The sequence below is a fragment of the Trichechus manatus genome, unplaced genomic scaffold, assembly GCF_000243295.1.
Source record: "Trichechus manatus latirostris isolate Lorelei unplaced genomic scaffold, TriManLat1.0 scaffold00026, whole genome shotgun sequence".
NCBI classification, from domain to species: Eukaryota; Metazoa; Chordata; class Mammalia; order Sirenia; family Trichechidae; genus Trichechus; species Trichechus manatus.
The window spans coordinates 22,397,860-22,415,549 of NW_004443962.1; the positions used below are offsets into that span (position 1 = coordinate 22,397,860).

The 17,690-nt window shown below is 43.5% G+C and overlaps 2 protein-coding genes across 2 annotated transcripts in view; both read right to left on the bottom strand.

Moving 5' to 3' along the window:
• The window catches only part of CUNH3orf52 (chromosome unknown C3orf52 homolog), a 47,578-nt gene extending 36,293 nt beyond the window's left edge, over positions 1-11,285 (bottom strand). Inside the window, exons 1-2 of the mRNA XM_023728706.1 lie at positions 11,148-11,285; positions 1,303-1,432 (exon numbers count right to left, since the gene is read on the bottom strand). Coding sequence (XP_023584474.1) covers positions 1,303-1,432; positions 11,148-11,285 — 268 coding nt within the window. The remainder of the gene's footprint in view (positions 1-1,302; positions 1,433-11,147) is intronic.
• Positions 11,286-15,057: 3,772 nt separating this feature from the next.
• TMPRSS7 (transmembrane serine protease 7) overlaps positions 15,058-17,690 on the bottom strand; it is a 77,383-nt gene continuing 74,750 nt past the window's right edge. The window contains exons 17-18 of the mRNA XM_004373688.1: positions 17,406-17,542; positions 15,058-15,283 (exon numbers count right to left, since the gene is read on the bottom strand). Of these exons, the coding sequence (XP_004373745.1) occupies positions 15,113-15,283; positions 17,406-17,542 (308 nt within the window). The 3' untranslated portion in view covers positions 15,058-15,112. The remainder of the gene's footprint in view (positions 15,284-17,405; positions 17,543-17,690) is intronic.

Sequence of the window (17,690 nt, forward strand, 5' to 3'; positions counted from 1 at the left end):
GAGAAGTTAGAGGGTTGACATGTTGTGGGGTTGTTAACCAATGTGATAAAACAATATGTGTACTACTGTTTCATGAGAAACTATTTGTTCTGTAATCCTTCACCTGAAGTACAATAAAAAAAAAAAACATAAGAAAGAAAAAAAAATGATGTTCACAATTTTTAATTACTTGGCAAAATGATCTCAATGTAACATTAAAATCTAAAAGCAGACCACAAAACTATAAAAAGAAAAAATTGTTACCTCAAATTAGGTAAAGAATGCAAGTAAGAAAAAGACCAGGAGAAAATATAACAAAACATTAATAATATGGATGGACTTTATGGGTAACAACATACGTTATTTTTATGTTCATGATAAATGAATAAATAAAATTATCGTAAAGTATGTAGTTAGCACCATAACCCGTTGCCATCCGAGTTGATTCTGACAGATCGTGGCCCTATCGGACAGAGTAGAACTTCCCCGTAGGGTTTCCAAGGCTGTTATCTTTAAGGGAGCAGACTGCCACATCTTACTCCCACTGTTCAAACCAGTGGCCTTTCGGTTAGCAGTCGAGTGCTGTAACCACTGCACCACCAGCGCTCCTTTAGTGAAAGATAAGGAAGTAATATTGTGACAAGACATTGAGTGCTGCTAACAGTGATGATCACAAACAATCGCTCCTAGAAATTAAGTTGGTGTTCCTTTTTCTCTGTAGAATTATATCTTAACCACTGAGCCACCAGAACTCCCTTAGCACTGTATAAGTTTTCATTTCTTCACACGTACTACACAGATGTTACAAACAAGTTATTCCTAAAATAAGTTAAAATAATAGTAGGTTACACTCACATGTTTCTATAAAGTTTTTAAAAACTCTTGCAAATACATTATTCTTCATTTTGTCATTAGAATAATATACAAGGAATACCAGGTCAAATACAATAATTATTTTAATTTAAAAACTTTTTAAAGAAAAAAAGCAAGCAGGTGTAGAAATATAAATAAAATATAAATTAGTGAAATTAGTGAAGTATACTAAAATTTCAAGAAAATTCTTCAAAGTCCAACTCTACTCTAAAGACCAGTGGGAGAGTTAGGAGTTATGAACCTGGTCTCCAGCCTTCTTCCTGGGATTATCAAAGAAGCAAAATGAAACAAAGAATCACTTCCATCTACCACACATGCAACATAGTTCAAAACAATTTCAAACTGATGTTATAAATAATGAAACAGCAGTGAGTCCACCCTCCATTTCAGTATAGTCATAAGACTACAGTCCGTGAAATGTGTCAACTCCCTCATGTTGCGTCCTCTTACCTCCAATAAGACATAGGCTTAAGATGATGACTAGGATGAGACTGACGAAAATGGAGACAATGACCATCCACAGTTCACACTTTCCCACCAAATTCTTATTGCAGGAGCTCCAGGGGCTTTGCTCAATAGCCTAAAAAACAAAGGAAGTTCATGAGGCAGTCACTTAATTTCAACAAACCCTTTTTTATACCTACTAGGAGTCCCTGGGTGGTACAAAAGGTTAACACGCTCAGCTGCTAACCAAAAGCTTGGAGATTCAAGTCTACCCAGAAGCACTTCGGAAGAAAAGCCTGTCAATCTACTTCTGAAAAATCAGCCATTGAAAACCCTATGGAGCACAGTTCTATTCTGATACCTATGGGGTTGCCATGATTCACAGTTGACTCAACAGCAACTGTTTTTGTTTTCTGTTCTGTTTTTTTTTTAAATGGGTCAGGAATACAGAAGTGAAAGCAGCAGAATTCTGACCTCAGGAGGTTTACACTCTACTGGGTCAAGTTTGCAAACAAATAGAAGAGGTAGAATGGACCCTCAAAAGGAAATCAGCAAGAAAATGTCCTGGGGGCTCTGCGCTGGGGAGATGAAGAAAGCTTTCAAGGAGGAAGGGTGGAATTTTGAAGGACGGATAGAGAAAGGCCTTCCAGACGAGGGAAGGAACACTCGCAGTGTGACCCATAACGGGGCTGGCCACCAGACTAGTTTGAATGAAACATGGGTCTCAGAGGAGAGCCATAAGAGTAATGATTTGAGATGGTGAATGTTCGGAGGACTTTGGAGCGGGTTTTGAGCGTTGCCTAAGGAATTTGGGCTTAATTTGATGTGTACTGAGGAGCTGTTGAAGGGTTTGGAGCACAAGAGTTGAGTTTAAGATTAGTAGGAAAAATGATGCACAGTTTCGATTGGACACACCAGGAGAAAGCTCAAGCTCCTGTTGTGGCCCAGACCTTGTCTATAAGGTCCTGGAAGGGAAAGGAGACACCTGGAAATCAGCTGCTGTGGGCGTGGTGAGGCAGAATGCAATGTCAAAGAAAATAACTACAACTGCTATAGTTTAGTGAGCACCAGCACCATTTTACTTTACCCTAACAGCCCCTCAAGGCAGGCAGTCCCCCACTTCAGACATGCGGTGCAGAGAGATCAGGCAGCACTGATCCCTGCCATGTGACTTCCTCTGTCGCAGGCTCCCAGCTTCACAGTATGGACTCCAGGTTATGAGGGTGCCTGGCTGTCAAGAGGGCACCCACACTCAGCCTCCACTGGCCCCTAAAAGGCCCATGACACTTTGACTTCTCGCTGCAGCATTAGATAATCCAATCCTGGAGACCAGGACGGACAGACTTCGGCTCGTTCATTTAGACATGTCATGAGGAAAGAGCAATTGCTAGAAAAGGACATCCTGTTTGGCAGAGGGTCAGCGAAAATGAGGGAAACCCTCAGTGAGATGGATTAACACAATAGCCACAACTACGGACTCAAACCTACCAAAGACCATGAAGACGGCGCAGGACCAGGTAAAGTTCTGCGCTGTTTTACAGAACATCACCATGAGCTGGAGCAGATTCTACAGCAACTAACAACAAAATGGAGACCATGGGAAACGGTGTAACGTGTGTTCTGCATCTGACACACTGGGATTCCAATCCCAGATATACCACTTACAGGCCCTGTGGCTTTAAGCAAACTACCGACACTTGCCGGCCACAGTGTCCTCAACTATCACATTATAAAAAAACAGTCTAGCTCACAGGGTTACTGCTAAAACCAGAAATAACGCACATGAAGCAGCTGCTGAACAAACAGTAGGAACTCATTCCTCAGGGCGTCTTCTCCCCCACAGAGTCACAGCTGGTACTTGACAAGGCTCGCTCCCAAATCAACAACTTGTTTACTTTCTCTCTTGTCTTTATTCTGGTGGCTGCCATCAGAAAAGGAAACCTCAGTCCACATTAGGACTACACTTAAAACTTTCTAAATCAGAGGTTCCCAAGCCTGGCTGCAAGAGGCATTGGTGGTGCAGTGGTAGACTTCTTGCTTCCCATGAGGGAAACCCGGTTTGAATGCACCTCATGTGCAGCCACCATTGTCTGTCAATGAAGGCCTGCATGTTGCTATGATGACGATCAGGTTTCAGCAGAGCTTCCAGAACAAGACTAGGAAGAAAGGCCTGGCAATCTACTGAAAATCAGCCAATGAAAACCCTATGGTTCACAACAATCCTATCTGCAACTGATCATGGGGGTGACGCAGGACTGGGCAGCATCTTCATTCTGTTGTACACGGGGTCGCTATGAGTCGGCAGCCAAACAACAAGAAGCCTGGCTGCATATCAGAATCACCTGGGGAGTATTTTAAACTACAGATGCCTAGGCCCCACCTGGACCTAGTGGGCCAGATTGTAGAGGAGTTAGGGGGAGGTCCTGGTTTGTATTTTGAACCTCTAAAAGTGAATCAATTGCTTTACCAGGATTGAGGTCTCTGGTCTGAAGCCTAGCCATCCTTCAGGAACCAGATCAAATCTCACCTTTTTCGGAGACTTCCCATACTGCCTCGCCCACAGAGAGATCTCACAGTACATGAATCATCCACATAGCTCATACACCACTGCCAGTGACTGCCTTGTCTAGTTTCAGGGTCAAACCTAAATCGATACTGGCCTTATCTTCCTAGGTAAACTGAAACCATGTAGAGGGAAGGCTGAGTTCTTAGACTTCCCTGTTACACCCCTCACTTGTGCCTCATGTAGGCAAGTGGCATGTGATAAATGTGTGTCCTTAATTAGAAGGGCTCCACAAGTTTTAAGACTGCTTGGAGAAGTTCTAGAGTAGAGGTCAAACTTTAGAGCCCCTGTGTACACTACGCTCTGACTCTTGCGCCCAGTCTATCACAGGTGTGAGGGGACCAGCACAGGCCCTGGGATACCTGGACAGAGGAAAGCCCTCTGGAGGTAAGTGTGTTTCTGGACTACAGGGACAGAGCCACTTCTCGGCTCCTCCCAAACACTACAGAACTGCCCTAAAGCAACCAAAGCCAAGGGCTTAAAAGGCACAAGGGAAAAGGAAGTCCCAGTATAAGGAACATTTAGCTTCTCAGGAGGCAGAAACATATCTCTACCTTACCCCTACCCACCCATTTACAGAGCCCCTGAGACCAAAATGACCCAGTGCCGTTTTCAGTCCTTATACAAGCGGCAGCTGGAACCACAAAGATTAGTACAAAGTGAAACAATCCGGAGTCTCGAATGAACAACTGAGTGGGTTTCAGTGCACCCCTTGGCCACGTGTGCCTTCACCTACACCGTCCCTTAGAGAGTATAAACCAGGACTCTTGTGGTTTGGGACGACCACTACTCCATGACTCCTTGGAGGAACTGGCCAGAACTCCATAGCCCTCATCCTCAGGACCACCACCCATCTGTCGGTGTGTTGTTCTGTGGTGGTTTCTACGTTGTTATCATGCTGAAAGCCAAGCCACTAGGATTTCAAATGCCAGTGAAGTCACCCGTGGTGGACAGGTCTCAGTGGAGCTTCTAGATTCAAACTAGGAAGAAAGGTTTGGTGATCTACTTCCAAAAATTAGCCAATGAAAACCCTATGGCTCACAACAGAATATTGTCCATTACAGTGCTGGAAAATGAGCCCCCTAGGTTGGAAGGCACTAAAAACACTCAGTGGCCACAACAACAGACTCCAGCGTATAGTAACGATGGTGAAGATGGTGCAGGGCTGAGCGACGTTTCATTCTGTTGTACATGGGACTGCCATGAGTCGGAGCCAACTCGACAGCAGCTAACAACATCTGTAGGAGATGTCTCTTCCTGTACTGCCCAAAGCTGCCATTCTACAGCCTGGTCCCCTTTAATGTCCTATCCTCAGCCAAGACAGAGACCACTGGCCACCATCCTTTGAATGAAGAATCTTCACAGACTTAAAGTCATTACAGCCACACCCAACCAAACAATAGAGTACTATGCTTCTTGGCTGTCTGCACATTAGATTCAGCTGCAGAATTCATATTTTTTAGAAATTCCCTGAAGGTTCCAACGTGCCCTCAGAGTGAAGAACCTCTGATATACTGCCAGAGGTTTGTGCTCAGCTCCCTCAAAACTGCATCACAAAGGCACCCTGCTTCCGTCAGTGCTTCTTCATTCTCTCTTGCCCAAATTCCAGTTCATGAGGAGAGGCCACAGGCAGGTTCTTCTGCAGGGTGCCTTCCAAAGATTCCTGCACACTACCTCTGACAATGTATGACTGCATTCCATGCTCAAGAGTTTGTATGGCTTTCCTTTGGACACCCCCCAGTTAAGGATCTAAATCCATGACACAGGATCCTGCAAGAATGGTAAGACTACCTCTTGGATACAAAAAATTCTTCTTCTTTTTGGCTCACTAAGGACCAGATATCATATGTTGTTGTTAGCTGCTGTCAAGCCAAATGCCGTCTCATGGCGCTCTCCTGCACAACAGAACAAGAACGCTGCCCAGTCCTGCACCACCCACTTCATCAGTTGCAGACTGGACTGTTGTGATCCATAGGGTTTTCATGGCTGATTTTCAGAATTGGATCACCAGGCCTTTCTTTCTAATCCATCTTAGTCTGGAAGTTCTGCTGAAATCAGTTCAGCATTATAGCAACACACAAGCCACCGCTGACAGATAGGTGGTATAGATCAGGGGAAAGTTTCTAAGCATATAGGAAAATCTGTAGTTTATAATCTTCATTGTGGGATTTAACATACTTCTTGTTTGATCCAAACACAAAAGAACCAGTTTATTCTAGTCCTAAAGTCTGAACATCTCTCCAAAGTATAGCAACATGGCTAATTTTTAGCAAACCCATTCATTCTAGTAAGTCTTGTCTGCCTCAAAACTATCACTTTACTGATTTATTATTATTCCAATTATGCTGCTATCATTTAAAATATTTTTTCAATATTGGTTAGGAAACTGAGGTCCAATCCTGTGTAATAAGCCATAAAAGAAAACCAGTCTTACTCTAGTCCCTATAATTTTTCACTTTTGACCCAATGATATTGCTTGTCTTAGTCCTCTAGTGCTGCTATAACAGAAATACCACAAGTGGATGTTTAACGAAGAGAAGTTTATTTTCTCACAGTTAAGTAGGCTAAAAGTCCAAATTCAGGCCGTCATCTCCAGGGGAAGGCTTTCTCTCTCCGTCGGCCTTCTTCAACGCTCCCCCAGACTTGGAGCTGAGCAGCGTGGGGACTTGGGTCCAAAGGATGCGCTCTGCTCCCGGCACTGCTTTCTTGATGGTATGAGGTCCCCAACTCTCTGCTTGCTTCCCTTTCCTTTTATCTCTTGAGAGATAAAAGGTGGTGCAGGCCACACCCCAGGGAAACTCCCTTTACATTGGATCAGGGATGTGACCTGGGTAAAGGTGGTGTTACAATCCCACCCTAATCCTCTTTAACATAAAATTACAATCAAAAAATGTAGGCCAACCACACAATTCTGGGAATCATGGCCCAGCCAAATTGTTACACACATTTTTGGGGGGACATAATTCAAACCATGACAGCCATGTTTACAAAGATGGCAGGCAAAGTGGAGTTAAGTGGCTTACTATATATTCCTTTTCCCCAACCCCCAAACCCAGATCAACAAAGGATATTCTTTCCACTGCCTCTGTATAATCCCCCCCACCCAGCCTTCCAAATAGAAAGATACCCACAATATAGGATGTCTCCTTCCCAATGATGCCACAAATCTTCCTCATCCCTCATCCATCTACCCATCTACCAACTCACCTGCAACTCCCTCATCATTCCAGATGTGCTACCCAACCCCTCATATTTCACTTAAATTACCTAATTATAAATTACTTAACTTACAGACATTGTTGTTGTTATTGCTGTTGCCTTTGAGTTGGTTCTGACTCTTAGCAACCCTGTTACAACAGAACGAAACACAGCCTGGTCCTGCGCCATCCTCACAATCTTTGCTATGTTTGAGCCCATTATTGCAGCCACTGTGTCAATCCATCTCGTTGAGGGTCTTCCTCTTTTTCACTGACCCTCTGCTTTACCAACATGATGTCCTTCTCCAGGGACTGGTCCCTCCTGATAACATGTCCAAAGTACGTAAGACGAAGTCTCGCCGTCCTCCCTTGTAAGGGGCGTGCTGGCCTTGCTTGTTCCAAGACAAATTTGCTTGTCTGGCAGTCCATGGTATATTCACTATTCTTCACCAACACCATCACATTAGTAATATGTAATTGAGGTAATTATAAGTAAGTATAAATCATACATAAATTATATTTATATATCTAAGCTACTAACACATTAATGTTACATATATTTTATATATTTACATATACATATATAATAAATCAACAGAAATATAAAAATTTTGAGGTCTAGAAAAATCTAGGTCCAAACCACAGATCCACTATATGAACTTGAGTATGTTAGGTAACTCCTCTGAGTCTGTTTCTTCATCTCTCAATTCAGAATATTGACACCTTCCTCTTAAGTTTGTTGTATAATTAAATGAATTTATGTATCAGAAGTATTTGGCACAGGATAAGTACAAAACACATGATTAATAAAAATACATGCACTTAAGCTACATTTCAAAATTGGAAATCTTAGTACAGACTTTAAGGAGGCCTACACACAAAACTCTTAAGTGTCTGAGCCTTGTGCTTATTCTAGCCAATACTTCCAGTGACCCTATACTGACTTTTCAAGCTGAAATACACTTCAACTTATTCTATATAACCAAAGAGAATGACTAGCATATTTGGTAAAGATGTTTTTTCGTTTGTTTGTTTTCTCTCTTTTTTTTAGGTTTTTCTTGTTGAAGCATTTCTAGAATACCTTGCATGGGCTCATGTAGACCCTGACCTTCACTGCGTTCCGGTCGCTCACCACAGCTTTCCTATTTGATGACCTACAAAGTTAACTCACAAGGAAGTCTCGGCTACCTGTGCATACATGACATAAAAGAGCAAATGCTACAGGGTGGGTGCTAAACAATTATCAAACACTGATACCCTGCATGTGCTTCAGATTTTCTACTCTGAACCCATTTTCACAAAGGCATTCCCAGTCCTCACAGAATCCAAGTGGTCACATTACATTAACACCAGAAGTCTGTCCTTTGTCCCCAGGCATACACCTTTTAATGGTGAAGTTTTCATTGTTGTTTTTTGTTAGGTGCCGTTGAGTCGGTTCCGACTCATAGCAACCCTGTGTACAACAGAACAACACACTGTCGGGTTCCGTGCCATCTTTGCTATGTTTGAGCCCATCGTTGCAGCCACTGTGTCAATCCATCTCATTGAGGGTCTTCCTCTTTTTCGCTGACCCTCTACCAAGCGTGATATCCTTCTCCAAGGACTGGTCCCTCCTGATAACATGTCCAAAGTACATAAGACAAAGTCACCATCCTCTCTTCCAAAGAGCATTCTGGCTGCACTTCTTCCAATACAGACTTGTCTATTCTTCTAGCAGTCCATGGTATATTCAATATTCTTCACCAACACCGTAATTCAAAGGCCTCAATTCTTCTTCAGTCTTCCTTATTCATTGTCCAGTTTTCACATGCATATGAGGCGACTGAAATACCATGGCTCGGGTCAGGTGAACCTTAGTCCCTGAGGTGACATTCCTGCTTTTTAACACTTTTGCAGCAGATTTGCTCAATGCAATACATTTGATTTATTGACTATTGCTTCCATGGACATTGATTAAGGATTCAAGTAAAATGAAATCGTTGACAACTTCAATCTTTTCTCCATTTATCATGATGTTGCCTATTGGTCCAGTTGTGAGGAGTTTTGTTTTCTTTATGTTGATGTGTAATCCATACTGAAGGCTGTAGTCTTTAATCTTCATAAGTAAGTGCTTCAAGTCCTCTTCACTTTCAGCAAGCAAGGTTGTGTCATCTGCATATTGCAGGTTGTTAATGAGTCTTCCTCCAATCCTGATGTCACATCCTTCTTCATATAGTACAGCTTCTCGGATTATTTGCTCAACATACAGATTCAATCAGTATGGTGAAAGGATACAAACCTGACACCCACATTTTCCTACTTTAAACCACGCAGTATCCACTTGTTCTGTTCAAACAACTGCCTCTTGATCTATGTACAGGTTCCTCATGAGCACAACTAAGTGTTCTGGAATTCCCATTCTTCGCAATGTTATCCATAATTTGTTATGATCCACATAGTCAAATGCCTTTTATAGTCCAGAAAACACAGGTAAACATCTTTTGATATTCTCTATTTTCAGCCAAGATCCATCTCACGTCAGCAATGATACCCCGCATTCCACATCCTCCTCTGAACCCAGCTTGAATCTCTGGGAGTTCCTTGTCAATGTACTGCTGTAACCGTCCTTGAACTGTCCTCACCAAAATTTTACTTGTGTGTGACATCAATAGAACTCAGATATCTGAATTCAGATCCAAAGTATATAGTCTTTGGGGTGTTCTGGTTCTTTCTACCATGTGTTCCCATAGTCCCATTCTTAAGACACTGCCCTTGAGTATTAAGGCTACAGCTGTGGCCACTTGCACTGGTGACCAAACCATCTTTGTTCAACTTTCATTCTTTTTTTGTATTCATATTTCATTCAAGTATCAAGGTATCAGATCACTTTCAGGGTACCTATAAAAAACAGATTTATACTATTTCCAGGAATCAGTGTTTAGCAAAAGCAATGTTTTCAACTTTTGAACTTCCTGCTTATCCCTGAAACCAACACTTGAGCAACCAAAGGTGTGGCTGAGTGTAAGACCTAGAAAGATCAGGTTGGTACCATATATGTGGCTCCCTGTACACAGTCTGAGGGAACCCTAGTGGTGCAGTGGTTAAGCACTTGGCTGCTAACGGAAAGGTCAGTGGCTGGAACCTATCAGATGTGATAGCCTGCTTCTGTAAAGAGTATAGCCTTGGAAATTCTATGGGGCAGTTCTACTCGTCCTACAGGGTCACTGTGAGTCAGAATTGACTCGATGGCAATGAGTTTGGTTTTGGTTTGGTACACAGTCCACCTCAAGCCAATTTTAGGGGTTACTCAAAGGTGAATGGAACGAAATTCAAAGTCTCCACTGCTTTACAAGTATTTGATGAGATGCATAATGCTCCTGTCACTGCTAGGGTTAAATCAGAGAAAGAGCTCACCAGGCACCCCCTTAGGTTTTGAGACGAGGCGAAAGCGCATGAGGCTAGTCTGGTTCTTTGGGACAAAAATTTTGAAATTATTTCCTTCAACTGAGCCGGGCAAGTTCGGCAAGTTCATCATCACCCCTCCTCCACACCACTCCTAGATGGTCTTGTTCTTGCTACTTCCGCGCTCTGCCTTACTGTGAAGTCAAGAAGCCGCCTGGGAGAAGATACAAAGGGTGGTGTAGGGTGGGGGATGGGGTGAGGAAGAAGCAGAGTGGGTGAAAGGGCAAGGCAGTAAAGGGAAGAGGGAGACAGAAGGGATTGCGACGAAGAGGAGGAGATTCGATCTGTCACCCAGTTCTCCCTGCTTGAAAAACTAAAATTAAAAGTTACATAATATTTTAAAAGTCACCTTTGCCTCTGGGAATTCTCTCTCTCAAGAAAAGAGCAGCCACACTTCACATCTAGGATTTCTAAAGTGTCACGGGGGTCGGAGGGGCCTCCAGCGAGCTCCCGTGAGACGCATTCCTCCCTGCGCCCCATTCAGAATGTTCAAAGCCGCACCACCCTCTCCCGGTTTGTTACGCCGGCAGAGCTGGCTGGAAAACCGAAACTGTGTGGATGCCGGGCGTGGCAGCTGGCCGGGATTCTGACTGGCAGCGCGCTCGGATAACGCCGCCTGCGCGTTAAAGCCAGCGCCGAGGAGACCTTACCTGGGCTCCGCTGGGCTCCTGGGCCGAAGAAGGGATGATCTGGACAGCTCCATTTAGAAGCGTCTGCTCGTCCGGCTGCTGGTCCAGCACCGAGAGCTCCAGCTGATCTCCTGGCAATGGAGACGCGGCCCCTTCCATGGACGGGCAGAGGAGAGCCGAGACGCCGCGCCGGGAGGCAGGACCCACACACCTGAGGGTGCAGAGTCCAGGGTGCCTCTGCGGCTCACACTCCACCCACCGGGCGCGGCTGCGCGACAGAGAAGACCTCGGCGGGCAGGCGCCCGGGCCCCGGGAGGCGCCCCTCGCTTCTGCAAGCTGCGTAGAGCAGCTGTGCGCGGCCGTGGGCTCCGGAGCAGAGGAAGGTTGTTTTTCTGGTTTGTTCAGGGCGCTGCCTGCTATGCCTTTGCCTGTTTGGGCAGATGCATGCAAACCAGGAGTTCAGCTCAGGGCCTGGCTGGGTGTACGGAAGCGGTAAGGACGGGCCTGGCAGCGCCAGCCCACGGAAGAAAGTTTGCATTCCACCTCTAGGAGCTGTCTGTTGTTGCCGGATCTTGCCCCAGCCCTCTCTGCCTACCAAAAGTTCATCCATTTAATCAACAAATAACTATGAACATCTACTACGTGCCAGGCACTGTGCTAAATTCTGAGCGTGTGATGGTGAATAATGCACACGAACATACTCCTTTTAGCAATTACAGAGTCAGACATACCAGTACCAGCTGCCGTCCAGTCCATTCCTACTCATGGTCACCAGAACTGTGTTCCATAGCGTTTTCAAAGACTGGTTTTTCAAAACTCGCCAGATCTTTCTTCCGAGGCACCTCTGGGTGGACTCCAACCTCCAACCTGTCAGTCCCTCTTTTCAGTTAGCAGCAGAGCTGGTTAACTATTTGCACCATTCGGGGACTCAGAGTCAGGCATAGAGACAGTATTAAGTGTTATGAGAACAGCAGGCTCTGGAAACAGGCTGCCTGGGCTAACCCCGCTCATCGGGTTTCTAACTGTGAGATCTGGGGCTGCGTCCCTCTGAGGGCAAGCTGGCATAATGGCAGTACCCACCTAATGGGCTTGTTGCCAGGAGTAAGAGCTGATATAAGTAAAGCACCCAGAACAGTGACTGACACACAGCAAGTGCTCTTAAATGTTGGCTATTACTATTTACCTGTGAATGGTCATAGACCTCACCCATCTTGGAAAAAAAAAGCATGCCAGCAAACACACACACAGTCTCCTTGACACTTCACCCATAGATCAGAACTTCTGGTTTAATGGTTTAGAATTACTGTTCGCTAAGCACAGTGTATGCTGATCCAAAAGCCCCACCTCCCTACTTTTCACCACCCTCCAGCCACCCCTCCTCCCCCAGGCTCAAGCACATCACACCCTAAACACAGAAGTCCATGCACACACACGCACACACATTCTGAGTCCAGTGTGGAGTATGGACAGGAAGCATATAAAGAAGCTCCACTTTGAAACATGTTGACTTGTATTCAAAAGTCTGGCACCTTCTATGGCTATTGTTAAGACGCTTTGCTTAGATTCCTGACATCATTTATCTTTCTCTAGTCTCATGTCTGAGGATCCCTGGTGGTGCAATGGTTAAGCGCTCAGCTGCTAACCAAGGGATTGGCTGTTTGAACCCACCCAGCAGCTCTGCTGGAGAAAGACCTGGTGATCTGCTCCCATAAAGATTACAGCCAAGAAAACTCTATGGGGCAGTTCCACTCTGTCACATGGGGTCGCTATGAGTTGGAATCAACTTGATGGCTTCCAACAACAGTTTCATATCTGGACTTTGGACTCCATCTGCCTGCCGAATGGGGTTGTACTAACTGCAGCAACTCAGCTTCTGGCCTGCACTGGCCGACTCTGCCCCCGCTGCTCTAACTGGGGAGCAGAAGTACAGTCAGGTCCTGCAGAAATCAGGCTGCATTCTCAGCTGGGATATTTGAAGAGGCTTTGTAACAAAGGAGCTAGGGTTAAGGGAAACAGCAAGGGGTGCTGAGAAACCCAGGGACCAGCAACGGCAAGAAGCCATCAGCACCCCTAGGCTTAAAAGGGAATGGAGCCTGGTTGAGAGCTAGATTCTTTGAAAAGGGGCCTCCAGACAGGATTGTCATCATAGAAAGATGCAGCCATGGAACTGTGGCCATGCAGGGAGAGAGTAGAGAGGAATACATGCCCTAACCTCTCTTTTTTCCCTCCTGCCAGCCTCCTGCCAGTGACTCCCACCGACGCTGGTAATGCAGAACTGGAGGTCATGCTCCCACGGCTCACAGCAAAGCAGAGAATGAATGTGAGGTGCAAAGAGAGAGGAATCTGTACACATTACATACCTGTAATAACTAGTATGTAGTCTTCCCTCCTTCCTTTATCAGATGCGGGGATAGACCCCTCTGGTCTGACCAGGCTCCTGTCCTGGCTTGCTCTGAGCTATCCTATTCCAGTGCCCTCCTACTTCTTTGTATACGATGCTCCCTCTATTTGGAGTGTTTTTCCTCCCATAAGTAGCAATCAACTCGAAGGCAAATGGTTTGGTTGGTTTTTGGTAGCCAGTTTCCTGTATTCTTAGGGACCTATTCAGAGAAGTATTAAGATATTTTATCTTTAATCTAAAGAAATCAGTCTTTTAGCAAATCAAAATATGTTCTATGAACTGGAATATATTCACTGTCTCTGGGAAATCTTATCCAGATTTCAGTCTTACTATCTGATCGGGGGGACGATGCGTCTTCCCCTCTCCTGTTGCTGCTGCGTTAAGATTTTCTGAGGTCCTATGAAAACCATTTTTACTCCTCTGGATCCTACTTAAAGATAGTATTGTTATCCCTCCTTTGACTTTGTCCCAGGGACGACAAAAAAATATCATTCTTCTCTATTCTGCTGTTTTTACCTGTTAGGTGGTATTAATAAATCTGCCTTCTGTTAGTGAAATGATAATTCCAGGATCAAGTGTGAAATCAAACCCACGAATTTGAGACTTGCCAGCGCCCCCCCCAATTGCATGAGCCGTTTCCTTTAAATAAATTTCTCTCTTTACATATCTATATGTGCTTCACTGGTTTTGCTCCTCTGGAGAACCCAGACTAAGACAATAACTATAATAAAAAATTCCCTTGCTTTTCAAATGCTGGCCAGTATTACCACAATTTCCTTGAATCCCATACTCATACTTTCAGTCCAAACTACCATGATGCTTCATTCTATAATTTTAGTGAAGGTTGCTAACCATCAGTTTTGTTTGCTGGTCAGTTGGTTTCCCTGTACACAACGCTACCATGTGCCATGCTGAAGATATTACATACCCTAATAAGGTGAGAGGTCCAATCTGCAACTAGGCATGGGGATGGCCCAGAACTGGGCATCACTTTATTCTGTTGTGCATGAGGTCCCGCGAGTCCAGAGCCGAATGGACGGCAACAACAATATGGTTGGGTAAACTTGGATTTAAAAGCAGCAATATAGGTACTTCCTCTGTCAGTGACTGAGTTTTGATTTATTTGCATTTGTAAAGGAGATACTTTTGTGCACTTAATTTCAAGGGAAAGGTAAAGATCAATCCTTTTTTTTTTTTTTACAGAATTTCTTATTTCAATAAATCAGATTTGCTTAAATCCTTACACCAATATCTGTACCTTGAATGGGCACATAAAATAAAGTTAGGATATTGGAGCATCTTATCCATTTCCTATCTTATTTTAGAAGCTTGGTTCATGATGGTACTTTAGGTTTCTGCCATCCCTGACTCTATAGCCCTTTGATACTTAAGAATTAAGAAACTTATATCCCAAGACAGTTTTTAATGGAATAAAATACATATTAATCTGCCTGTATTTCAATAAATACAAAATGCAGGCAATCTGACATTTCCAGAAAAAAAAGAATTAAGTGACTCATTTTATTTAATAATTATTGCATTCTTTTTAAAGACTCTATCACATGAATAATAGTCAAAAATCCAATTACAAAAGAGAAGGGACATATTTTTGAATCCAAGGAACAAAGTTTGACACCCTTGTGTAAACACCAGGCAAGTTTGGTCTTCCACATCCATATCCCCAGCTAACAATGCCAGTCAAAATCCATTTTCCATCACTTTTTCTTCGACAGGATAAAGGTCCACCTGAATCTCCCTACACAAGAAGATAATATAAGTATAAGGTTCATTTGTCCCATGATAACCAATTTGTTTATTAATGTATCTAATGCATTATATTCAAAACTCCCCTTCTGATAGGTTTTTGCTTGGCTCACCGCTATGCAGTTTGAGGAAATGGCAAGAAATAATGTGAAACTTCTAATATCACTGTAGAATTATTCTTCCTACAATCAAAAAAGCTGTATTCATCTCAAGAAACTTGTTTCTTTAGGCTCAGAGTAACACTGAAAGATTTTTGCAGGAGAAAACAATTACCACATATTCTCAAACAACGAACAAACAATAATAATTATTATTATAACAGCTAACATTTATTCAGTGCTAACTATGTTTTAAGTTCTGTTTTGAGTCATTTAATTCTCACAACGACCCTATGAGGTAGGGTTATCTTGGTGGGTTGACCTCTATTTCTGGGCCATGCAACTTCAGAGGTTGCTTCATGGTCCAAGGAGGGAAAAAGAGATCCTGCTTAATCAGGTCCAATGAAGCAACCCTACAGATCACCAGCAGTTGTCACAGACAGACACCCTCACCTGAGAGCCCTTTCTGATATTAGCTCTGCAAAACAAATGCTCAAGTAATTCAAAGTTTAAGCATAATCCCTACAGTATGACTCCTTTAAATTATAATGTCTGGTTTTTATTTTCCTAATTCGTAGGAGAGTAAAGCTACAACTTTATGGGACTCTAGGAGGCAAAGACAAGAAAGTACATCAAATTTGCCGCTGTATGGTATACACCAAATGGTATACACCAAATGTTATACCTCATTAGACAAATTTTCACTAGTAAGAAATTGGACACTTTTTATTTTAATTGTTGCCATATCAACTCTACTCAGTCAATGTAACTCAGAAACCCTGGTGGCTGTTTTGTAGCACAGAGCTCTGTCACTGACCAGCTGCAGGAAGCACCCACAACATTGTAGCCTTAGCACCAGAGAGACAACATTCAAATTCCAGCTCAGGCATTCACTTATAAGCTGTGTGACCTTGAGTAATTTATTTAACCTTTCCATGCCTCAGTTTTCTATTCTGTAAAATGGAGATGAATGAATGACGTGAATCAGTTCATGTAAAGTACCTGTGCACAGTACTTAGCACAAAATAGGAGCCCAGAAGAGAGACATCATTGTTACCAGTTTTTATAGCTTGGTGGCTACGGTTGTGGAAAGCAGTGGGAACAACTCCCACTGTCCACCTATTCCTCCAAATGATCTGTCCACTCTTTGGCTATCATGCAGATATCTGCATAGATTTGAATCTGAGGCTCTCAGAAATGTCCCCTCAAAGGCGACCTCCAATTTTACCACTGTCAGGGGGCCCACCAGAGGTCTATGTGTGAGCATCCTCTGTTACTTCTCCCACTCCTTTTTTTATTTCCCCCAGCTTCTGCCTCAAAGAAGTGAGTTAATAAAACTCCTGCTAAGGTAATAAGCAACGGACCTGAAAGAGTGTGTGTGTGTGTTGTTGCTTTTGGTTATGAGAAAATCATGACAGAGTGATGAATGTTGACCCCCATCCTTTTATGTTCAAGAAGATTTATGGCGCTAGAAAACTGAGTTCCATAGACCAGTTCTTTCACCACCTTTCTTTGATCTCAGGCAACTAGATTACAGGTGGTCCCCAGGTTATGAATGTCCAATTTACGGACAACTCGTACTTGCCCTTTAATGTCATGTGAGTTTGACCTCACTTTGAAACCATGGAACCAACCCCTACTGCAAAAAATTCTTCGTCACAATCACCGTCACTTGCTACACGTGCAGCTTTTAAATCATTGGAAAGACTTTGAGCCTTTTCTCACACAAAAGCAAGGCTAAATAAGAACCATATGCACCTGTTCTGACTTACCTACAAATTTGACTTAAAGACACGGTCAGCAGTGGACCTCATTCATAACCCAGGGACTGCCTTATAATTAATCTCTGGACAGCTCAGATGGACTAAGACACACACCTGCCTTAGTTGTTTCTCAGTGTTGTGCACATGAAACATGAGAGCACTTATGAAAAGTACATCATGCTAGGTGAGAGAAAGGTAATGTGACTTATGAAAAGTACATCATGCTAGGTGAGAGAAAGGTAATGTGACCTACTTTGCAAGCGTCTCTCTTGCCTGACATTACGCCGGCACAGAGCATCCGTGACGTGATGATCCGGTAGGTGGAGAAACAGAGGGTTTGGTCAATGAGCTCCACCTCTGCTTGCTGCAAAACAGCAGAGCCTTTATTGTCTGGGAAACAGATTGGAAGTAGAAATCATGGATAATGATAATAACTACACTTACTGAGGACTTTATTAAACAATTCGCTCACATTATGTCCTTTTATCCTCATAACAATTCTTTGAGGTAATCTCTATTATTGCCCCCACTTTGCTGA